The 26,046-nt window shown below is 36.4% G+C and overlaps 1 protein-coding gene across 1 annotated transcript in view; it reads right to left on the reverse strand.

Moving 5' to 3' along the window:
• The window catches only part of ZFPM2 (zinc finger protein, FOG family member 2), a 344,536-nt gene that overhangs the window by 241,204 nt on the left and 77,286 nt on the right, over positions 1 to 26,046 (reverse strand). Inside the window, exon 3 of the mRNA XM_070940379.1 lies at positions 17,536 to 17,637. Coding sequence (XP_070796480.1) covers positions 17,536 to 17,637 — 102 coding nt within the window. The remainder of the gene's footprint in view (positions 1 to 17,535; positions 17,638 to 26,046) is intronic.

The following is a 26,046-nucleotide window of genomic DNA, read 5'->3' on the forward strand; positions in this document are numbered from 1 at the left end:
ATATTTTTAGAGATGTATTACACTGCCGGAAAAAGCAGCTCAGGAAGGTATAGGGATAGGAAAGAGATATCTTTCTACTCTGCAAAATGGGAAAAATGGGTCAGGTACATGAGAATGTGTACTAAGTGACTGTACTGGTATTTCTCAATTTATGACAGTTCAAAGTTATGATGGACCTCCCTGGATGTACTTATGACCCAGATTCAAAGTTTCAACAGTTGCCACCCCAGCTGCGATATCACACTTCGGGCACTTGGCAACTAGGCTGTATTTATAGCCATTTGCAACATCACATAGTCATATGACAACATTTTACAATGGTTTTGCTGAAAACTAGTGTTTATTTCCAGTTTTTAGCAAAACTGAGCCCACAACAAACCACTGGTTTGCTTAACAACTGTGTCATTCATTTCATCATCAAGGAGTCATTTACTGACTGCCACAAAAAAGGTTATAAAATCAGATCAGTCATATCTGTAACCCAAGTTACAACCATGATGAGCAGACTCTAATTGAAGGACTATCTGTAATCCCAAATGTGCTTTTTCAAGAGGCAACTGGACTTTCTGGTTTTTTCTTAGAAGAAGTTTCGGTTCTCATCCAAGAAGCTTCTTTAGCTGAAGAAGCTTCTTGGACGAGAAGAGAAACATCTTCAAAGAAAAAATCAGAAAGTCCAGTTGCCTCTTGAAAAAGCACCTTTGGGACAACCATGACCTGAATGACTGAGAATTTCCATAGAGACTATCCATAATAGTGAACATATGACTCAGAGACATCCTGCAAAGGTTGCAAATGCAGGCATAGCTTGTAAATGTCTATGGAGATTATCAATCATCCAGATCAGAAGCTTCTTGGATGAGAAGAGCTGAAGAAGCTTCTTGGATGAGAAGCGAAATGTCTTCAAAGAAAAACCAGGAAGTCCATTTGCCTCTTGAAAAAGCACCTTTGGGACATAGCTTGCAAAGTTATTTTTTATGACCATCATAACTGCAAGTGACTGCTATCCAAAGAAATCACTGAATAAGCACTACTTGTACTCAGAAAAAGTGTTATCAAATTCCTGATTTTTGGCTAACATGAACTGATATGTCTGTCTCTGTGTACAGCAGTAAGTTGTATTCTTAGCTCAAACTCCATATTTTATTTATTTAATTTATATTCTACCTTTATTATTTTTATAAACAACTCATCTAATACTCCTTCCTCCTCCTATTTTACCCAATAACAACAACCCTGTGAGGTGAATTGGGCATGTAGCCCACAGTCACCCAGCTGGTTTTCAATGGCTAAGGAAGGATTAGAACCTACAATCTCGAGGTTTCTAGCTAGTGCCTTAATCACTAGACAAGCTGGCTCTCTTTTCCTTCTATTATTGTTCTTCTTTTATTGTTATTGCTGTTAGACTTATTTATTCATTGCAATTCTGTCACACAACAGTAAAATGGTTGACCGTTAGGATAATTCAGTTTTATATCCTTTAATGAATGCAATGATTATAAAGAAAAATGCATGCGCTAATGAACAACATACAATCATATTTCATTTATAAACAAAGGGCTGTATTTCATCATTCAAATGCTTCTGAAAATATATACAAAATGTAAAATGATATATTTAAGGTACTGATTTTTCAAGTCTGCTTCAGATCTATGAATATGAATCCCTTTAAATTCCATTTAATGCACATAAATAGCAAGCAAACCTAAACAGCGCAACATGCAAGTTGAAACAGCATGTGAAGTTTCACATACTGTAGTATATAGCAATAACACTTAGACTTATATTCTACTTCACAGTGCTTTACAGCCCACTCTAAGCAGTTTAGAGAGTCAGCCTATTGTCCCCAACAATCTGGGTCCTCATTTTACTGACCTCGGAAAGATGGAAGGCTGAGTCAACCTTCAGCCACTCAGACTCGAACTCCTGGAGTGAGCAGTGAGTTAGCCTGCAGTATTGCTTTCTAACCATGCATCACCACAGCTCAGTATATATTATGCCCAATATGGATTATCTATCCTATCTTTATTATTATCCACCAATATATAGACATCTCCTTCCATTTATACCTTAATATCCACTTATTTTATTTTACTATTTTGGGATAAATACATACAGTTAATGCATCATTATTCTCTAAAACTCCTGAAAACTGTGTTTGTTTTACTCAGCCTTAATGTAGCAGCATCAAATTAATTTTGGCATGTAACAGAAATAATGCTTAGAACACATACATTAGAACTTCATATGGAAAAGGAGATGCCAGATGTTCAAGCTGATTTTATAAAACAAACATGAGATAGCAATAGCAATAGCACTTAGATCTATATACCTCTTTACAGTGCTTTACAGCCCTCTCTAAACAGCCTATTGTCCCCAACAATTTGGATCCTCATTTTACCCACCTCGGAAGGATGGAAGGATGAGTCAGTCTTGAGCCTGGTGAAATCTGAACTACCAAATGGCCGGCAGTTAAGCAGAAATAGCCTGCAGTACTGCACTCTAACCACTGCGCCACCATGGCTTGTTGATCGAGAAAGTCAGAGAATAATAAAAATAAGTGACTATGTGCTAGAATGATTATAGAAAGGCCATTGATTGTGTTGATCACATCAAACATTGCAATGTGCTCAAGAAAGTGGGAGTCCCAGGACCAGTGGTAGGATTCAAATAATTTAACAATTGGTTCTCTGCCCTAATGACCAGCTGGGTAGGTGTGGCTCGGTGGTCATGTGACCGTGTGGTCATGGCCAACTCAACATCACTCACGTCGATGGGCGCTTAGCCTTAGCTGTTACAATGTAATAAGGGTTAACCAGAGAGGCAGTTTCTGTAAGAAGCGCAATAAAGATTAGTCTAGAAACACCACCAGAATGTTTCCTTCCTGCCTTCCCTACAGGATTAGCCCTGTAAAGTGGAAAAAAACAAAATAAGCTTTCTTCCAACAAATGGTTCTCTGAACCGGTTAGAAAGTTAACAACCGGTTCTCCCGAATAGGTGTGAACTGACTGAATCCCACCACTGCCCAAGATGCCTCATTTTCCTCATGAGAATATGGCAAAACAGAGTGGTTCCAGGTTGGCAAAGGAAAACAACAAGGCTGCATATTCTTCTTTCATTTTTTTCAACCTACATGCTGGATATATATTAACAGAAGCTGAATTGGAAGAAGAAGATGAGTGTACTTTTAAAATTGGAGGAAGGAGGAAATATGTATATTCACTCTCAAAGTTCTTGTTAGCTTCTAAAATAGACTTTATGATATAAACAACAATTTATTGAGTTTACTTTGTGGTCTTTGAACACATTGTATTAAATAGCAGTAGCAGTAGCACTTATACCACCAAAAGTGCTTTATAGCACTCTCTGGGCAGTTTACAATGTCTAGATCCTCATTTTACTAATCTTGGAAGAATGGAAGCCTGAGTTGAGCCCTGTCATAGTCACTCCAGACTATGGGGAGAGTTTGCTTGCAATACTGCAGGGATGTCAAACTGGTGGCCCGTGGGCCGGATATATCACATGCAGGCCACACCCAAGCCAGCTACATGAAGGGAAAAAATATCACAATACGTCATGTGACAGCAATGTGACACCACGAGTTTGACACCTGTGCAATACTGCATTCTAACCACTGTGCCAACAGGACTGTTAATATTAAAGAAATATATTTGGAGAATTTATAGTCCATCAAGAGGAAAAGGATGACAAATGTACAGTACTGTATATGAGGCAATGAAGAATGAGTATGAGAGAATGTAAATGAATGAATTGCTATAAAAATATATATTTGTGCTTTTCATCTTATTAGTCCCTCCATGTGGGAATATGGAAGTGGAATGTATATAAGTTTTGTGTCTGTTTGTGTGTGTGTCAGAGAGAGAAGATGGAGGTACAAGAAAAAAACCATCAACCCTAACTCCAACCATAAATGTCACTTCTTTCTTACATTTTCATATCATATATTACCATTTATCTATTAATGCCTATGCACAAAATATATGTTTCAGTGAAAACCATCTCAGTAATGAAAGATTACACATGAACATCAGGATAATTCTATTTCCACCCGAGATTTGTCTTCCCTTCTCCACAGTACAGAGCAAGTATATTGGGGAAATCTAACTATTCCCTCCTTACAATCCCATTTAAATATTCTGTGCTGCTATTATTTTTTATTTTGGGGTGAAGGGAAGAATTACATCTTCACTCTACATTTCATGTGCACCTTGGGTGATAGACATTGAACAGTTGAATAACAGAGCTTGAAGCCACACCTCTCTTCATCATCTGACTGGCTGAAAGTGATGCCATCAGTCAAATTATACAGTGGAATTCACGTACCTTCTTAAAGATGGTGAGTTACCAATCTATGAGTGAAATATAAAGTCAAGAATATGTTTCTTGGGAATGTTTACATAGCCAGAGGAATTTATAAAAATCTGTCAGTCACTGATATCCACTGGAGATTGTGCATAATGCTTGAAGATCTGTGTATTCATTGTATTGACTTGGAATTTATCCATACTCATTTGAGAATATTCAGAATCCTAGAAATATAAACATATTTCCTAAGGCCTCTTAGAGAATATGTTTATTGTGAGGGAGATCCGAACAGTGGTTTTTGTGCAGGGTGGATCAAAATCAATGATTTTTTTAAAAAAATAAAAAAAAATCAGATTTTTTTTTATTTAAATCGGATTTTTTTTATTTAAATCGAATTTTTTTATTTAAATCAGATTTTTTTGATTTTAATTGAATTTATTTTAATAAAAAAACTTTTGGGGTAAAAATCTATCGTAAGATAGTTTTCTATTTAAGATACATAAATAATTTAGTTTATTCAGCATGAAATGGAGCTTAGTTATATAGCATGAGGCTGTATATTCTGCAACACTGGGACTATCGGTGAGTCAACAGTGGATCAAAGGAGTAGCAGAGATGACAGTTGCTCTTTAAAAATTATGATTTAGATCGACTCGATTTAAATCAAATCCACCCTGTTTTTGTGTATAAATTATTTGCAAATTCAACGTGGCAAATGTGCAGAGTGGTTCATGTTGCCCCTAATACAGTATAGTTTACATAATACTTGGTTTCTATTCTTTCCATGAAGCAGATGATAGTGTTAGTTCTAAGGCTAGTTATTGTGCCTGTTGTCATTACTTTGTTTTTTATACTTAATTTTAGTCATATTTTTATATGCTTTTTGAGTTTTATAACTAGTGTTTTCTGTTCCTTTACATTTTTGGCTTTCAGATTAGTATCATTTTATTTAGCAGAGATTTACTTTTACATTCATACACATGCGAAGTCGAATCCCTCCTTCCAGGCAGCTGATCAGTAAAAAAGAAAGAACTTTGATGTATAGTTTTCATTTCTAAACTGACTGATTTGCACCCACATTCCTTATCACGTTTGTTTATATTACTTTAATTTCAAGAGCACATGACTCCATAGCGACTTTGATTGTTTACTGGTACAAATTAAAAGAAAACCAAACATATCAATAGGAAGGAGAAAAAAAGGCAGGGACTGAACAGAAGCCCCTCAAAGTCAATAGCTAATAACCAAACAAAGTGTCTCAACTCCCAATCTAGCACTGGGCTTGGAAGAACAACCAGTTCTTAAGCAGACTGCAGAAAATCAGAAAGATGGGGACCATATGAATCTCCAAGCGACTATGAATCCCACAGGGCAGGAACCATCACCAAGAAGGCACACTTCCTAGGTCTCATAAAATGACATTGCTTCCTAAATGGAATCTGGAGTGTGCTCACTGTGGTGACCTAGATAGATGTGCAAAAACATATGGAGATAGGCAGTCCCTCTAATAAGCAGGTCCTATGTAATGCTGGACTTTCTATACGATAATCAGTCAAAATTCTGAATTGCACCTAGACATCAACTGGCAACCAGAGCAGGATACAACTGCATACTCGACTCTTCACTGCTTACCTCCTGCAGATATAGCTTCCAAGTGGTCTCCAAGGGAAACCCATGTAGAACACATTACAGTAAGATATATAGAAATAGAGATAGAGATAGAGATAGATAGAGATAGAGATATCACCAACATGTCTGTTATTTCAGTGAATTCAGGCATACTATCTATCTGGTTCGGGTCAATTGGTTAATTTTTTGGCTGTTCCTCAAGAACATCACACTACAAACTTATTTCAGGCAGTCCAAATACAATGCCTGCTTTGTCCGTCCTCCTGTTGCAGGACAATTCTCATAATGGAGGCCGACACACTCAGATGTCCCCGGGTGGACAGGAAGAAAATCAGGAGGTTGCCCTTAGACTAGGAGAAGGCAGACCACCTTCATCCTCGTAGAACTTGTTTTCTATGTTTATTGAAAAATAATACCACTTTTTAATGGCATGTTAATATAATTATTAACAATTGAATATTTCTGGATTAATAGATTACTCTGGCACATTCATGGTGATTGCATATATAAATTATTTTATCTTTTTGCTACTGATCTAATAGTTACACTGAAGAAAAGAATGGGCAAAACTGATTCCAATGAACTGGGGGGAAAATCTTGTTAGAGAAACTACTTTTGTGTGTAAAAGCACAAGAAACATGAACTAAAATCAACTGAAAAATAGCTTTAGCAAGAATTGGTATTCTCCTAGCTCACGCTTTGTTTGCAGGCACTTGTTCGACTGTAGCTTTCCTCCAAAATGATTCCATGTTGGGCACACTTTTTCAGTATATTAACAGACCCGTCCTTCAACAGTTCAAAATTATTGCTATGCAGGAATAATCTTGGCAGAATTAATGAGAAAAACACAACAAAGAGCAAAATGGTTGTGGACCAATTACATGCCCCTTTTGATTCTCAACCCATCTGCTTCCAGAAGCTGACATTGTTTCCTAGTCCTATGCAATTACCGGAGTATGTGATTGCCTTTATGACCAAAATACAGTGGAGACAGCTGAAAAGTGCAAAGCTTCCTGCCAGATTCTCTGGGTCTCTTGGTGCATGAAACTACAAGAAATAATGTATTGTAATGCAGATGTCTGTTGATTCCCAATAGAATTTCTAACTCTAAATCCTTTATTGCACAATCTACAGGACGTTGAACTTCTAAATATCTTCATGTCTAAAAATGGGCTTTCATTTTCCTCCTGACAGTTTGTCCCTTGTGGATATGCACTAATACTGCATTGCCACACGTATGTTATTGAGGCCAATGAGCCAAGCAATTACGTAGGATAGACTGTGACCCTTTGTCCACATTTAACAAGCATCTGTCCAGGAAATTCAGTGTACTCATACTTTGCCTCCAACCATACTATAATACTACCTATGACCCAGCTATTTTGTCCTCCATATTTTAAAGATAGAGACCGCATAAGAATAGGATATTGGACTGTGCAGAGAAGTACCCTATTTCTTTATACTATGTAGTAAGGGCTTCACAACTGGCTCTTCTGAGATATAACATTTATTTCTACATTAAATCAGAAACATGACAGAATTCTCATAAAGATGTATCTCAGTGTCATATCTTAAGTTTTCCGTGTTCCAAGGTTGACATCTGCATGCTAAACTGAACTGTATGAAGTCAGGTCAATATTGTGAATGTTTTTAAGTAGACGTATCTTTATAAACAGCATTCCCACAGTACATTTTTTGCCTGAAATACTTTCTCCTATAGTATATGAAATTAGCTATAGACTGAAAAAAGAAACCAAGTTAAGAAACACATCCTGGGATATATTCACAGACTCTGTTTTGAGATCTGTAGGTAACATACCGCACAGACATGCTTCCATTAAACTAAAAAGCATGGTATCTTGATTGCTACCCACAGGTTCTTGGAATATTCCATATTTATGTGATGGAAGCTGGAATTAGATGCTTAGGAAGATCTTCATCCATCCTAAATGCCAGTTTATCTTGCAACAGAGGAGCCTGACTTTCATTCATTCAACAACTACTTCAGAGTTTCCCAACCTCCACCATTTTGAGATATGTAGTCTTCAACATCCAGAATTCTCCAGCAAGTATTCTAAAAGTTGAAATTCACACATCTTAAAATGGCCGAGGTTGAGAAACACTAATTTATTTCAATGTGGAAGATGTATTTAGTATGCTTATTTTTTAAAAAAAGTATCCTGAAGTCTTAAGTAATCTTGACACATTGTTATAATGTTTCTATGACCCATTCCTGCATGCACATTCCTTCTCAACACATCAGCACCCAGACTCATTTTCATATGGATATAAAGCATCAGGATAAAATGATGGTTCATTATAGTAGTACAGAGCTCTTATCTTCATCCAGCAAGAGTCATTTCCTTCCTAAGATTGAAATGCAAATGTGAAAATTAATGATAACTGCATTATCTGATAGCCAAGATAATACTGATTCAGCGTCAGAGTAGCACACAGCCATCCTATGATTTCCTTTGCTTTTTTACCATATTCTTCTTACTGTCAGACTATATCAATGGTTAACTCTGTATCATGAATTTTTGTTAATTTACATCAAATAGCATTTCCTAGATCCCATATCTACCACATTTTCTCCCGTTTAAAAAAAAGACACAAAATCAAGACAGTAATCTCCAAGTCTTTTGCAGGACATACATATATATGTGAGTGTGGGTGTCTGTATATGTATGTATGCATATTTATGTTATTAAATGTGTGTGTGTGTGTGTGTGTGTGTGTATACATATACACACTCATACCTGTGTGCATGTATATGTATATCCATATGCATGTCAGTGTGTGTGTACACATACATATATACATAAACACACATATATATGAATATTCTGTGTCTTCTTTGTAATCAGCCACTCTGATGCATACTAAATAGTTTGTCTACTTTCTACCCCAAAATATTTATAGCACCAAATAAAAATATAATTTATAAAGGCTGGGAGGGCATTGCATAAAACTGATTAAAATAAGCATTTCAAACTCTCACTCCCAAATCATGAACATAGTGCAGAAATCACTAGCAGTTTCCATTAAAATGGCACTGTTCATAATTCATATTTGACAAAATCAATTCCTTCATTTCGAAGTAATTACATTTTGTTAATTTCCTCACTAGGCTAGGCATATCCTTTTAAAAAGTGGTGCCCAAGTATCTGATTCTTTTACCCAGATGCCTCATTCCTTATTTCGGGGGGGGGGGGGACTGCAAATTGCACATATTTCACATCAGCAGGGCAGCCCAAACCTGTTCATGGTTTGTCCAGAAAATAAAACCTCACTGAGCCAGTCAATTTCTTCCTAATAATTCATGGACCTTAAAACCTGTTGCATTTTTATTATCATTTTGGTTTGGACCAAAATGTCTTCAATTTTGAGTAGTCTTTTTAACTCAAGAGTCCTCAAGTCGCAAGCATCTGCTCATTGACCTTTTTGTTATTTTTTTTCAATATGATGAGAAATCAATCAATGTCAACAAAGTGATACAAGATACAAGAGCTTGTTTAAAAGATGAAGGGAGGCATAGCACAATCACAGATTTTCATTCTACTTTTTCGCTTATGGGCATTTCAAGTCAGTTATTTTCTTGTGAATAGTATTTCCTCTTTTTGATTCTGATTTTTGGATAGTCTGCCAGCCCAACAGAGTCTATACAGATTCACAAATAGTAACATCTGAAATGTCATATTTAGATCTTGCTCAACAAAGATGTTATGGAACACTGCTGATTATAACGTTATTAAAGGAGTGAAGAGAGAAAAATAGGGGGACAGAATTACAAAAACAAGCAGAGTCTACTTTAATGTTGCATCAAATCTGATGAGAAATTCAGAGTTAAATACAAGCTTGGGGTAATAGGGTACAGTAAGGTTTGTAAACAGTGGTATGTGGGATATCCTTGTGTAGCCTGACTGCTAGGCTTTGATACAATGAAATGTTCTTATAACAAGTAGTAACAACATCCACAAACAGTTTGAGATGTTCTTATCTTAAAATAATTCATTGAATTCTCAAACCATCTTAACTAGCCAAATCCAAACAACCTCCTTCTGTCACAAAGACAGCCCACTAACCATTTCTGGCAGTGGTAAAATTCAATATTTTTTACTACCAGTTCTGTGGGCATGGCTTGGTGGGTGTGGTGTGGATTAGTGGGCGTGGCTTGGTAGGCATGGCAGGGGAAGGATACTGCAAAATCCCCATTCCCACCCCACTCCAGGGGGAGGATACTGCAAAATCTCCATTCCCACCCCACTCCAGAGGAAGAATACTGCAAAATCTCCATTCCCACCCCACTCTCAGGCCAGCCAGAGGTGGTATTTGCCGGTTCTCTGAGCTACTCAAAATTTCTGCTACCGGTTCTCCAGAACCTGTCAGAACCTGCTGGATTTCACCCTGATTTCTGGGTCACATTCTGGATGTCAGCACCAGTATTTCAGTGTCCTCTTGCAAGTCAGAAAACCTGAAATGCTATATTTTCTAAATTTCCCTCTGCAACGTTGCAATATAGGTGTTAATGTACAGGTATTGGAGATGGGAGCTGTAATGACATTTATTTATTTATTTAGCATATGGCATACCATACATGGACTAGCATGTAATGATATATTTCATGCCAGAAACCTTGTGGTTGTAATTGGTTCAACTGGTTTCTGTGATCCTTCAGTCTGGTCACTCTTGATATCTTCTCCTGCCCCTCAGATCTCTTTAGGCCATAAGGAAAAGCAGGCCATAAGGAAATGTCTATGGAGATAAGAATGCACTAAGGCAGAAGCTTGTCCATCCAAGGATAAAACATCCAAACTGAGCAATGTGATATATGCAGTACAATGCAGCGAGACATGTGCAGATCATACATTGGAGAAACAAAACAACCACTTCACAAACACATGGCACAACATAGGTGAACAAACCCATCAGGACAAGATTCAGCAGTCCATCTGCATTTGAAAGACAAAGACCACTCTTTTAAAGACAGCAAAGTCCATATTCTGGACAGAGAGAACCATAGGTTTGAAAGAGGGGTCAAACAGGCCATCTATGTTAAAAATGAACAGCCCGCTCTCAACAGAGGGATACCACACCTTCCAACTCCTGTTTACAAGACAGTCCTTTCAGCAGTTCCAAGAAGGTACCACACCCATTCAAGTGACTATTCAAGTGACTCTGAGGGCATAGATATCCCTCCAAGTGGCCTCAACAACTCTTAGAGGGAGTGCTAATGACCAGATGACTGGAATATGAATCCCTCCATTCTCCACCATTCAGTCAAAACTGAAGAAGCTTCTTGAATAAGTGAAACTCTTCAAGGAAAAACAAAGGAAGTCCAGGTGTCTCTTGAAAAAGCACCTTTAGAAAGGACATAATTAAAAGCTGATTTCTTCAGTTTTTAAAAATCAAGGTTAATTGGTTTTAAAGTAGAAGCCTTGAAATTGATTGGTCTTTGTCTTAATATTTGTAATTTGAAGTGTAACTGAACAGATTCAGCACCTATACTTCTACAACATGCAGAGTAGGGAACTCTTTTTCCAATAGCTTCTGCTTCCTGAAATCCTAGCTCTTGTTTCCTCTTCTGCTTAATTAATAGCCTCCAAATCAACTTCCATAGCTAATCCCATTTTTCAACTTCCAGCTCTTCAGTAGCTATTGTCTACTAATTGCACCTGGAAGAGGCAAATATGGACAACTGTTAGATGGCAGCTAAGATATACAAAACCTAACCTTTTCTTGATGCTTTAAGTCAAACAGTTGACTCATAATTTCAAGGAATTTATGTTTTGCTTGCAGTTTTCATTTTCAATTTCAGAAAAAAAGAGTTATCCAATAAAATTAAAACCTGGCTATATTACTTAATACCCAGATTCTCCAATGTAGGATTCTATGATATTTTTATGCATTTTAAATACTCCTTATTCTATTGTTTTAATCTAATGTTTAAATTAATTCAATTAATATTAAACATTTACATTGCAAACTAAATTCTAAAATTTTGAATTGATGACAATATGCCTATTTTTTTTTTCAAATGAGCAGGGAAATTTAGTGAGCTCCTTTATTTGCCAATCAATTTCTTCTAACCACACTGTAAACTTCATCTCCAGTTTTCTTCTAAGGTAGAAGAGTTCATTGTATTCCAATGTTTGTTCTTGAGAAGAAATAATGGTAGTGGTAATTACATAAGAATTTCTCTCTCTCTCACTTCTTTACACCTTTCAGTCAAAATGCTGTTGAGTCTTTTTGGCCATTTCAGAACTGTTGAACATATACTCTCTGTTGTTTGGGAAGCGGTTAGTAGAGGAGACCCATGCCTTTCCCCAGTCTAATATGGTTTAGCATTCCCATAATGGCTATTCCCATGCTTTATGATAGCAGAGATACAAGCAGTTGCTGATTTACAACCACAATTGGAACCAAAAATTCCATTGTTAAGCAAAGTAGTTGTTTAATGAATCATGCCTGATTTTACGGCCCTTTTTGCCATGTTAAGCAAATGTCTGAAATGTTAAGTTCCAATCTTTCAATCCATGCTATTTACAAAGCCTTATTATAAACACTTTCTCTATCCTGGTACCTGTCCTCTGAATGAGATTCCTTCTAAAATCCATGTTGTTCCTATCTTGTTGGCATTCCATATGGCCTTAAAAATGCGCTTGTTCTCCCAAGTCTTGGTATAAGAAAGAAGGATTCCCTATTAGGTGTGTTTTTGTGTAGTGTGAGCATATGCCATCTGGTTTTGGATTCTGTATTTATGTTTCAATATATTGTGATCTGCCCAAAGCCAGTTTAAATCAATCAACCAGTCAATTAATCTATCTCTCAAATTACAAATTAACTCAAGCAGGCAAATGTATCCAACATACTTTCGTCCACAACAACCCTGTAAGGTGGGCTGGCTGAGAGACAGTGAGGTTACCCAGTTGGTTTTCATGGCTAAGGCGAGACTACAATTCACGGTCTCTTGCTTTCAAACCTGGTGTCTTAACCATTAGACCAAACCATCTCCAATGTTTTACACCACCCAGAATCACCTTTACTGAGATGGATGGCTATATAAACTTGATTGATTGATTGAGTGATTGATTGATAAATAAGTAAATAAATAAATATTTCAATATAAGCTCTTTCTTATTTCACAGAAAAATCCAAAAACCTTCTTCACTTTGAGAATCTTGTTTGTGATGTAAGGGACCTAACCATTTATGAATGTCAAAGTATACCTTTGTATATGGAATGTATCAGAGGCGGTATTCAGCCGGTTCTGACCGGTTCTGGAAAACCGGTAGCGGAAATTTTGAGTAGTTCGGAGAATCGGCAAATACCACCTCTGACTGGCCCCGCCCCCGATCTATTCGCTGCCTCCCAAATCCCAGCTGATCGAGTCCCAGCTGATCAGCTGGGTCTTCTTTTGTTGCCCTGCACAGGAGAATGGAGCTGGAAAGCAGGTTAGTGGGGTGGGGAGGGAATGGAGATTTTACAGTATCTTTCCCCTGGAGTGGGGTGGAAATGGAGATTTTGCAGTATCCTTCCCCTGCCACGCCCACCAAACCAAGCCATGCACACCAAGCCACGTCCACAGAACTGGTAGTAAAAAAATTTGAATCCCACCACTGGAATGTAAATATATTTCAATCACTAATTTTTGTATTAACTAAAATATTAGTGCTACCCAAGGTTGCTGCATGTTGGGACAATATTACAGTATGATCCAACATAAGACAAATTCATAAACTGTTTGCTGCAAGGAGGTAAATTGCTGGGAGGCAGAGACCGAAGGGTGGGTGGGCGTGGGTGGGCGTGGCTTTGGCAACGTTTGCTGTATAAGACGCACAGACATTTCCACCCACTTTTTTTGGGGGGGAAGTGCATCTTATACACCAAAAAATACGGTACATTCTATATACGGCAGTTTTCTATTCATAGATCTTTTTAGCCTTGAGTAGATTCAAAATTTCTTTATCATCCAAGATGTTACCCAAGCGTTACATGTTAAAGAAAATTGGTCAGTAATACACATAACAAAGAAATCACAAGAAAGTACAATTTTCAATGTGTATTTTATTAATTGCAATAAATTACTTTTTTAAAAAAAATTAAAGCTACATTACCTCAAAGCTAAGCAAGTAATTACTTTTTTAAAAAAAGTTGAAGCTACATTACCTCAAAGCTAAGCAAGTAATTTCATTTTTAAATGGATTCCATGCTACTTTAACTACACTGAAATATGTTTGATGGCAAATCTTGTTTTTACATAATGCAAGATGCTTTGTACAGAATATAGGCATATTTTTGTAAATTATTAAGAACATTATAAATACCACCATTATAATCCGATATACTATCTTCCTTCATTCTTGTTTGCCCTATATTTTCCACCTACTGATTTCAGAAATTACTGCTGAAATTCTTTTCCTCTTCATGGACAGAATACAGCAATTTGCAAAGTCAAGCAAGGATGAAAATGTGATTGAAATATAAGAGGTTGTTTTAATGCAAATGTTGTTACTGCATTAAAATATTTTTCCAGCTCTATTCAGCTACTTAAACAGAATATTCTTCATTTTTAGACATTTGCAGACATGGTTATATTGAGAATATGGTTTTAAATATAATTTTCGTTATTATATAGCTATCATTTATATAACAATGGAATGATTTTCACTTTTTTTATTGAAAAATTCCAATGATTTCAAGGAGAGAAGCATTTCAATATAATTTTAACAAGAAATTTAACTCTTGCTCTCTCTCTTTTTTTTTTTTTGTTTCACAAATCAAGTGTTGCATTATTTACAGGTAATAGCTCCCTAGATCATTTTTATTCATGCTGATGAAACTGCCACTTTTTCCAAGATTGTCAGGTTCCATCTGCACCATTTATATGGCTTGTAAGAGAAAATATTAGCTTACATTTCTGCCTAAACACGAAGCTCTTACACTTTATTGATTGCAGTCTGCAGGTTTCTCTCTTAACTGTGAAGTCAATGACCAGGGTGTGTTAAATGATTTATATCAAATGAAAAGTGATAAGAAAAGTCCTTGAAAACATCATTGACTGTCATATCCATTTGTTAAATGCAACGTGCTGCTAATGTAAGTTCAGAATTGGAAACTAGATAATAAGTACTTAGTTTCTGGCCAAAAAATATGTTTAAGGAAGTATTAGCTCCATCCTTTAAAAAAATCTAGGGCCTACAATTAGGAACTGCTGATTTGATGTGAGTTTGAAGTGTGCTTTAAAGACACTGGGAAAATTTAGCATAGCGGCAAGCAAAAACAGGGACTTTTTAGATTGAATTGAAACTATTTTAATTTCTACTGTAGCCTTTCTTCCCTACAGGGATGGTCTTGGAATGACTCTGTTGTAATATTGTGTCATTCCAATGGGACTCTGGGAAGGAACAAGACTTTTCTTGCTTCTAAATCCCACCCAAACACTTCAGCAGCAAATAATGAAGGTGTCTCTTCCAAAGTTATTGTTTGCATATGGCTTGCCAGATATAAATCATACCTCTTGACCACAAAATGGTTTTGCACATGGAAGGAAAGATATATCCATAATCTTGGGTGAGTAAGAGTGATCCAGTGACTGAAAAGGAAAAGTATTTAGTGTTCATTTCTTGCTGTTTTGGCAATACTAGTTAGCAGTGGTTACCAATTCACCATCTGAGCCATGATGGTGCAGTGGTTAGAATGCAGTACTGCAAGCTAACTCACTCACTGCTCACTCCAGGAGTTTGATTCTGACTGGCTCAACCTTTCATCATTCTGAGGTCAGTAAAATGAAGACCCAGATTGTTGGGGGCAATATGCTGACTCTGTAAACTGCTTGCAAGAGAGTGGTATATAAGACTAATTGCTATTGCTATTGTTATATGAATTATGGTAGCCAGTGGCTAAGCAGATCCAAGGTTCTTGATAGAATAATTTTGATCCATTTCCATTTTGCTTTTTTCATTGAATTTGGGGCAGACAAAGATTGCTTTTGTCATCCTGATAATTACGTTTGTTTATAAATAAAAAGAGTGGAACAGTTTGTGTTAAGCTTCCTGGATTTCTCAATCATAATGTTCTTCTACACCAACTTATGGGTTTGGAGTCTATAGGAATCACTTAGTAATGCTGAAATATGAATGATATTCTGGAAATTATTCAAGAGATTGAGAGCCATTTCTATTTCTCTCACACCCAGAGATACACATATAGACACATCAAAAGTTTCAATTTCAGATTTTTGGTATGTTCATGGATTTGGACTAATGTATTGCCAAAGAGTAAACTCTTTGCACGTTCAGAAATGTAATTACTATTAGTGTTGAATTTGAAGACTATGAATTTCATATCTGGACTGTATTTCAAAGACTGTTTTATTCCAAAACAGAAGTCAACAGAAATGCTTTTGACAGGGGCAATCAAGCATCAGTTAATTACCAGACTCCACACTTTTCTCCCAATATGTGGAAACAAATGGCATTTTAAACAGATCTTGAGATAAATCTTTGCATTTTAGTCATAACTAGAAAATCCGTGACTTGCTGAATCATCATTTCAGAGATATTTCATTACCTAAACAAAGAAAGAGAATGACCAAAGGCAGGCAAAAAAGCAGTGGGAGCGTAAGTGATTTCCAACTTCCTGCCAATGTCTCCTTTGACCTTTCTTGTAAGAAGCTGACTGGGAGCTCTGGAATTGACAATCACAAGAGCGCAACTCACCACAGCGCTGAATTGGCCACAATTATGACAAATTTCACCCCACGAGACAAAGGTCCCAGATTTTGGGCACATTGTGTAAGTGTGCCCATTTGAAGGACATTGATTCAAGAAGGTTGTCCTATGACCGTGATGGCGAACCTATGGCACGCTTGCCACAGGTGGCACATGGAGTCATATCTGTCGGCACTGCCCTAGCTCAGCTCCAGCGTGCATGTGCGTGCTAGCCAGCTGATTTTCAGGCCTTCCGGGCCCACCGGAAGTCGGGAAACAAGCTGTTTCTGGCCTCCGGAGGACCTTCCAGGGGGGAGGGAGGCCGTTTTCACCCAACCCAGGCTCCTAGAAAGCGTCTGGAGCCTGGGGAGGGTGAAAAATGGGCCTACCTGGCCCACCGTGCCAAAAGCAGGGGAAGCGTGAGAGGGTCGTGCCGCATGCATGGGGGGGATAGGGCACATTGAATTATGGGTGTGGGCACGCATGCGCGAGACCCCCCCCCATGTTCCCCATGGCAAAAAGGTAGTCATCACTGTCCTATGATGACCCAACTGAAGGTTACAACCAATCACACAGACACAAAGGTTTTAGTAGTATGAAAATACTTGCATTTAGCAGTATATAGATATTTGGATTTGAAAAAATACCTACCTAAAGAATATCATAATCTGTCTAGTTAAAATCAACTATTAATTTCCATATTGCTTCCATATAAAAGATATACTTCTGTCATATCTTTTCAAACATTACTTCTTAGCTTTAGGATCCACCTTTAACCATTGAATCAGCCGCAGATGGGGTTCAACCAGTAAACTGCTATAGCACTGAGTTTTCTGATATAAGCTGTTCTTTTCCTTAGATACTCCCTTACCTGGTCCATCCCAGTCTTCTGTCTCAAGCGTAAGCGGTCCTGGTTTATCTGAACGTGCGTCCCCATCAGAATCTGCTGCTTCTTGGCTGCCCTCTTCATCACCTATTAATTTGCCAAAGAAATGTGTACCATTAATATGGTTTTATTTTAAGAGAAGAAAATGGAGGCTCTGAAATAGAAATCAAAAAATTGTCATAAGTTGTTATGTATTGGTTTCAATTTTCTTACCAGATATACAGTAAATTATTAGTTTGTTAAATGAGTCCTGAGCTACAGAACATCTTTTTTTCACCTCTGGGAGAGTTTCCATCAGAGATGGTATTCAGCAGGTTCTGACCAGTTCTGGAAAACCGGTAGCAGAAATTTTGAGTAGTTCGGAGAACTGGTAAATACTACCTCTGACTGGTACCGCCCCCATCTATTCTCTGCTTCCCGAGTCCCAGCTGATCAGGAGGAAATGGGGATTTTGCAGTAACCTTCCCCTGGAGTGGGGAAGGAATGGTGATTTTATAGTATCCTTCCCCTGCCATGCCAACCAAGCCATACCACGCCTGCCACGCCACGCCACGCCACGCCTCGCCCACATACCAGTAGTAAAAAAAAATTGAATCCCACTACTGGTTTCCATATCTTATTTTGAAATCTGATTTCACTTCTAGAAAGTAACATGACACTACTGAGACTATACATTTCTTTACCAAGGAACGGCCATCCATAGAAATGTTTAAAATAAATAAATAAAATGAGTAAATATTCAGGTCTAATGGAAAATGCAGACAGCTCAGAAAGCATGATGCAGTCAGAATGGAACCTGACACATATATATATTCCAGGAATCAAACATGTCTACCATTGAAGTTAAAAGTTTCAGATAAATAAAGGAAAATAATCCATCCAAGTTTATCACCTCTTGCCCCGTTATTGAATATTTATTTGCTTGAAAAGCAAAGCCCAAAGAAATTTGCTCAATGGAAGGTAACAATTCTTACAGACTGCAAGATTTGTTTATTAATAAGAGAAAGATAAAATCTTTTGAGGTTCTTTTAGGAATGATCTGAACCACCAGAATGATTTTAATATCTTCAGCCAAGCAGTATGGCTTTAAAGTTTTTCAAACTTGAAATCTTTAAGATAGGTGAGCAAGATATGTGGGTACTGACAGGGAATTCTGGGAGTTGAAGTCCATACATCTTAAAGGTGCCAAGTTTGAAAAACAACACTTTAGAACAGGGCTGTCAAACTCTCGCAGGCCGGATGTGTCACGTGCTGGCCTCACCCATGCCTGGTTTAGCAAAGGGATAAAATGTTCTAATACGTCACATGATGCTGCCATGACGATGTGAGTTTGACACCTTTGCTTTGAAGGAACTGCTGAAACCAGGAGGTAGCACAGAGACTTGGCTGAATTTAAAAATGTTATAACAAGTATTGAGTATTATTTATAAATTGTTGATGAAATACGACTTGGAAACTGAAAAATTTAAAGGCTGTATAATCAAGTGGATGCGGAATTTAAATACAATAACTGATATACAACAATGAAAATGAAAGAATATTAAATTCACGCTAAATACTATGCTTAGAAAAAACACGAGAAGCTTGCTGTGTGTGTGTGTGTGTGTGTGTGTGTGTGTGTGTGTGTGTGTGTGTGTGTGTGTAAGTCAGAGGACAAGTCCCTGTAGTTTTCTTGGCAAAATTTTCAAGAGGTGATTTGCCATCGCCTTCTTCCTAAGACTGAGAGAGTGGCTTTGGGGTTTAACAAGGTCAGTGATGAGCTAGCTCCATTGCTAAATTGGACAGTTTGGTTTCTAAAACTTAACTGCAAAAGCAATGAACAGATTGGATCCTGTTTTCATACTTGATAGCAATGTTGCACAATAAAAAGCAACAATTTTCTGAAATGATTTATAACAGAATGAAACAAATTTTAAAAGCTGGATTTCCTTTCTAATCTGCTATTTTTCAATTAAATATTCCCAAAACTCACATTCCTGCAAAGCATATTGTATTAGCTCTGTATATGATAATTGTTGCAACAAATGCTTTTTTTAATTAAAAAAAATGTTTACAGGTAGTCCATGACTTACAACCATTCATTTAGCAACCGTCTGAAGTTACAATAGCGCTGATCAAATTGACTTACAATAGTCTGTTGCCTGTACAACCTGTCAGGTTTCGCTGCTATCTTAAATAAACTTCATTCTCAAACGCAAGGTCTCTAATGAATCTTTTTTTTTTTATTTAAGAATAGAAAGAACGACATCCCTGAACTCTTTGTGCAGCCAAAACTGGCACCTCCTTCCAAACCCCTCCCTTTCCGTTCTTCAACCCCAATGTCTCATTGGCCATCGTGCAGATCCATCTCTTCGTCCCAAGCACTTTCTTTTCACAGGAATTTCCCCCTCCCTCTATCACCCAGGTAACGCTATCTACTAAAGAGCAGGAAACTAGGTAAAAGTTCATCTCAGCATTAAAGCAAAGCTTCTCCCTCTGTCATTCATGTCAGCGCTGGAGGAGATCATAATTTGGAACACTGACACAACCATTGCAGCATCCTCGGGGGAACTTGGCAACTGATTTGCATTTGTGACAGTTGTGGCATCCTGAGGTTATATGATCACCATTTGAAATCTTCCCAGCCAACTTTCAACAAACAAAGTCAGCGGGGAAGATGGCAGGGGAAGATGGCAAATCACAGCCACTTCACAACTATGGTGATTTGCTTAAGGACAATGCCAAAATGGTCATCAAGAGGCTATCCCCTAACAACTGCACTGTTTAATGATGAATTTTCCAGGCCCAATTTTAGTTGTAAGTTGAGGACTACATACTGTATTATTGCTTCTACAGAAGACTGGCTAGTGAGCCCTTGGAAATATGCCTTAATGTTTAAATTTAATTTTGTACCTTAAAAGTAAATCTGACACAAAATCTAACTTGATTTGGAAATAATTCTGAATTACAACTGTAAATATAGGTTCTATCATATTTGAAATTTGGGGGCTCTTAACATAAAATTTCTATGATTCAGAGAAAAATTATATAATTCTTAATCTTGCTTTATACTATGTTGACTACTGCTTTTTATACTGACTGTATATATTATTTGGGCTCTAAAGACTGATACTTTCAAAAATGATTTAATATACTTAGTTATTTAAAGTAGTTAATAAAATACAGATTTGAAAAATGTAACCTAATTCTATGATACCTATAAATTCCTTATCTAGTTTACTTTTCTATTTTAGCATATTTCCCTTTTTTTTTCTTTCTTTCTCTTTTTTTAAATCATTTGGCTAAAAATACAATATAAAAAAAGAACGGACATTTCAATATTTGCCACATTGCATTATTCAACTTATATATTTCAGTTGCTTTATACTCTTTGTATGAGTGTGTGTGTGTGTGTGTGTGTGTGTGCGCGCGCATGTGTATTGTGTGTGTGCGTGTGTTCATTCTTATGCAAGACAACTATTGAAGTGTTTTTTTTTCCCCTTGACTGAATATCACAGCAGCTGTTGGTTCCCCTATAATGTACTTTGCAATCACCTATATCTACAAAGTATTTTTTTTAACAATGAACAGTTCAGAACTGACAGGTCTAGTTTCTTGTTCACAACTGCTTATCACAGCATAGATATCATATATGTTTTCCAGGTGCTTTCTATAGTTAGGATACCTTCACAGAAGCTGCTTGTGAAAGATAAGGTCATAAAAGAGATGAAAAATGTGTGAGCATCATACACTCATGGTTTTATCATCAGACGAGATAGCTTTCAGTATGGACTTCCCAGTACAAACGGAAAGCTGCCTAAAAGACAGAGGGAGGAAATGTAGAAAATTTGGACGAAGTTCAGGCGTGCTTGAAAGCACACATATAAAACTAAAGTGCCAGCAGTACCAAAAACAAAACCTGAATGAAAGTTCTGCTTCCAAAATTCATACAGTTACTGAAGATTCATTTTGTCATTTCTTTGTAAGTTTAATATTGTATGTTTTCCACTCAGAGTTTTTGATAGAGGAATGAATGAATGAAAGAATGAATGACAGAAGAATGATAGAAGAATGCCCTTATAAATATGGTCAGTCAGTCCATCAATATATCCATCAATAAATTGTGAATCAACCTTAAGTAAAGCTTTTTCTATACCTCAATTCTTTGGCAATATCTTTGATAACTTTCAAAAAGTTGTAAAACATACTTTTCATCAAGCTCCTAATTCTTTGACTGTCATTGTCTTTAATCTCTTCAGCTTTAATTCCGGATATTAATGCTTTATTCCAAACTGCTGACCTTAAATGATACTACATTCCATAAATAGAACATTACATTTTTGAGTTCAGAGGCAGGCCTTGTTTTTGCTGCTGGTTGCATGTCTACTATTTGTATCAACTGCACAAAATTACAAGGAGTTTCAAAAATATAAAAACAGACAGAACATTCCTGCATAGCTGCCATGCCTTGCCTTTTCTTTTTTACATCAGTCAGTCAAAATATAAGCAAAATATAATGGCTAATATCTAAAAAACACTGTAGGTTATAGCTATAGGTAAACAATTTTTTGTTCCCTTCGCTACCATCTCTACCTAGGTAAAAAAAAAAAGTAAAAAGCTTACAAAAAGCAAGAAAGACAATATTTTTTAAAAAAAGAAGCTGTGATTAAAAAATTCCACACTTCATTCTTTACATAGTTGCTTTAATTGCTTTGACCAATTCTATCCCAGATGTATACTGTATGGAAGGATGGAAGACTCCAAATAAGATACCTTGCTTCAGTAGAGGTGAATATGCTATTGGGGAACAGTTCATATACAATCATAATTACAGCAGGTGAACATTAATGTCAACAGAATGTTCTAACTTTAAGGCAAGACTTGCCAGCTTTTGGCACAGGTTGCACAATGCACATCCTTGCTCTGTGTCACAAAATTATCAGAGGTACAGGAAGATAAGCACAATTTACAAAGTTCCTTGATGTTATTAAACTTCAGCAGCATTATGTCAGGAAACAGCTGACATAATTTAAATCCTACAACCCTTATTTAATGGACAACCACATTCTTTTTCCATTTATCCTACAAAGTCATCCAACAAAACATTCGGATATAAACTAGCTCTGCACTAAATTATGGCATGCTAAGAGAAATCCCAGACATATTTCCTGGGTCCTAATATTTTCCCTGCTTCCCAGCTTGAGAACTTTGAGCACGTAACTTTAATCTGCTGGATTTCTGCAATACATGTAGAGGTAACCAGCTTGATAAAGGTTCAGTTAATAATACAGTATTCCCAGATACATTGCTTAGAGCTCCAATATTATTCCAGCCTCCAGTTTGAGAAGTCTGACTATGCAACTTTAGTCTGCAGCACTTTTCCAACACATCTTCATGCAATTTTAGGCTGCTGGACTTCTGTATCTCGTCTGAGATGATAAAATTGAATCAACATGTATTATTTCAATGTGGCATTTTAAAATTTAATGTATTTTTTTTCCCAGTACATTAGTTCTGCCTGCATTCTCTCATAAATTCAGTAAGTTGAAAATATGAAAATCTGCATTTAAATCAATATTTAAATGTGTTGTTTTAAGCCAGTGTCTTCTCAATATTTGCATTTATACACATACTGTGTTTCAAAATCCATATTCAACATTATATGACATATACTTTTTGAGACCAAAACTGTACTGAATATACAGAAGAACAAAACTGTGCATGATATTTTTTTCTATCTTTTTTAAATGTCTCATGTATATATGTTTCTTTTCTGAAACACAACTTTGTCTCAACAGTTATGGACAAAAAGGGATGAAGGGAGAGGTAATCACAGGTTTTCCGCAACAATAATTAAAGTCCATTTTACCCCATGTTTTCATGCTTTTTTTCTCTTGACTGCTGCCTATCACTTAGTAATAGGTGCTTATTACTTACAAAGTGGCATTTTAAAAAATGCTTGTGACAAGCACTATGTTGCTTTTTATGTGAAATGCATAGTTCTCCAATTGCAAAACAGAAAAAGAAAAACCAATCATATCCCATACAATGCTCAAAATTGAGATGATAATATAAATGCTTCAAAGGCACATGCAAAAATTCAGGAATAATGTACATGAACATTAAAATTAATATAAAATTATTTTATCATTTCTATAGCACAGAAATGACAATTGAGTAACATTAACTGAAAGTTTTACATATACCATAAGTACTAGAATATAACCAATCCTTTGTGTGTATTCATAATATACAGTATATGCCAGAAAAGAACTAAATTCTTAAGCTAAGCATTCATAATATTATTTTCTAACACTGTGGATGACCTCTGTACAGACTACTAAGTAAGTTTAAGTTTCTGTTGGATCTGCTAAACTGGGTTTCCATGTTAATTCTTTGGACCATCTCACATACTATAGAATACATCACAGATGAATTATAATAAGATATATAGCGAGCCTGGCTTCTTTACCCTCTCTCACAGTTACCTGTCTTAATCAAAGATGCTGAATAATTAACCAGTTAAATCAGAATTAATTATGCGATGGTGGTAGATAAACGGGACTTGAGCACTGCTCATGCTAATTGTCAATAGGTTCTCCAAACAAGCAACTTTCCCAAATTTCCATCAAACACAAAATATGGGAAATGAGCTTGAGACCTTCAACATGCAAGCAAGTACTCTTATCTCTGAGCTATCTGGGTCTTCATTAATAAGAATCCTGATAAGACTATGGCTTTTGACAAAGTTGTTGATCTACTGAAGCAAACTCCCATTCTACAGTTTCAGGAAAGCATTGTGAATGCTCTTTTATTGACATTCCCAAAATATTCATACCCAACATACAGACCAAACGTTTTTTTCTTCTGGAAATACTAAGCTGATCATTTTCTTTAGAGGACTCCTATACAATTATTTTCAGACAAAAGGTTATCAAGCAATGAATATTTCTGAATGCATTCTTTGTATGATCTCTGTATATATACTGGTATATGAATAGTGTATTTGTAATGTCTGCTTGAACTAAAGTCAAGGAAGTATTTTAATGAAATGGCATAATTATCACTGTATTTTAGATGAGATCATGACAACTAAAAGAGAAAGCTAATGTTGCTTGGAATCCATTAAGGTCATTCTGTATCTCTGACAGAAGTGGACTGATCAATACAGCATCTTTCCAATGAAGTCCAGAATATAGAAGATCCTAAAAATTCACCAGGAATTGTACATATGTGTTCATGTGATATAGATAGCACAGAAAAGGAGACGTGAAAGAACATTTTAAAGGATATTTAATTTCCTGAGTATGCAGCCTACATAAAATTGAGTGTTTGGAAACATATAAACAATAGGGTTTATAAGGGCACGGGCTCAAATATTCATGGTCAAACTATAGGGTCAAATATTCTCCAATATTTTTTATTCAAGTCCATTAAACCAGTATGCCATAATTGGAAACCAAATATATTCCACAACATTTTTTTTTTATTTCTTCTACAAGTAATTTCCCTCAAAGTTAAGCTCAACTGTACCTACAAAAGAAATCTTTTTTGACCTCAAATGTGGTAATCAAAAAGGTCACTGTGTATGCTTATATTTTAATTTTAGCTATCCCTGTTTGCTTCCAGGAAAGGTAAAACTGGAAGCAGTTTTTTATAGATTTCAAATGTTCATTTAAAACAGATTGTAGTAGCTGATCTTAAAGAAAACAAGTCATATTCCAGAAGAACTGTAATTGCAGAAAAATATTCCTTCTGATTATTTGTATTACTTTTGTAGCAACTGCTCATTCTGAAAAAGCAACCTCAAGTTTTAGAAAAAGCAGCAGAGGAATACATACACAGACACACAGAGTGGCTATACTTGAGTATATAATTAAAGAGAATCCAAGAGAAAATTCCTTCACTTTTATTTATAAAATAAGGCATCTGATAGTGCTGATTTTGAAAATCATTTTCACAAATTATAAACAGTAACTTTGCTTTTTTTTTTATCCCATTGTTTTAAGTGATATCTCTCATCATACTTTATACACTATCTTTGTTTACTAAGAATTACTGTGCCCTTCATTTTCTTTAAAACTCTTACATAAAGGCTCCGGGAATTAAAAATAAATTTTAAAAAATAAGACTGTGTTAGCTTGAGAAAACATGAAGTATTTTCAGAGAATGATAACGTCAGTCCTAAGGGGGTTGTGGGGCTTGATGCCAAGCCAAGCTGGGGGCTGTTCAATCACCTCTATCACGGCTCTATCAGTGTCTACACTCCAGTCAAATCCAGAGAAAACAAGGAGTCAAAGATGCAGGTCAATAAGCTTATAGACGATTTGCACAAACGGTTCCTCCAGCAAGGTAAAAAACAAAGTCATATTGGCTTTTTGGGAGGGTTTCTTTTTTCCCTTCCCTTTTGAACTCTTTGGGCTAAGCACGCCCTGAAAAACTCATCACTATATGCAAGACATGCAAAGCATGGGATTTCTTAATCCTGGTAAGAAAAAAAGAGCAAAGTTATCATCC

This window comes from Pituophis catenifer, unplaced genomic scaffold, assembly GCF_029215685.1.
Source record: "Pituophis catenifer annectens isolate HBS135680 unplaced genomic scaffold, rPitCat1.0.hap2 SCAF_3, whole genome shotgun sequence".
In the NCBI taxonomy this organism is placed as follows: Eukaryota; Metazoa; Chordata; class Lepidosauria; order Squamata; family Colubridae; genus Pituophis; species Pituophis catenifer.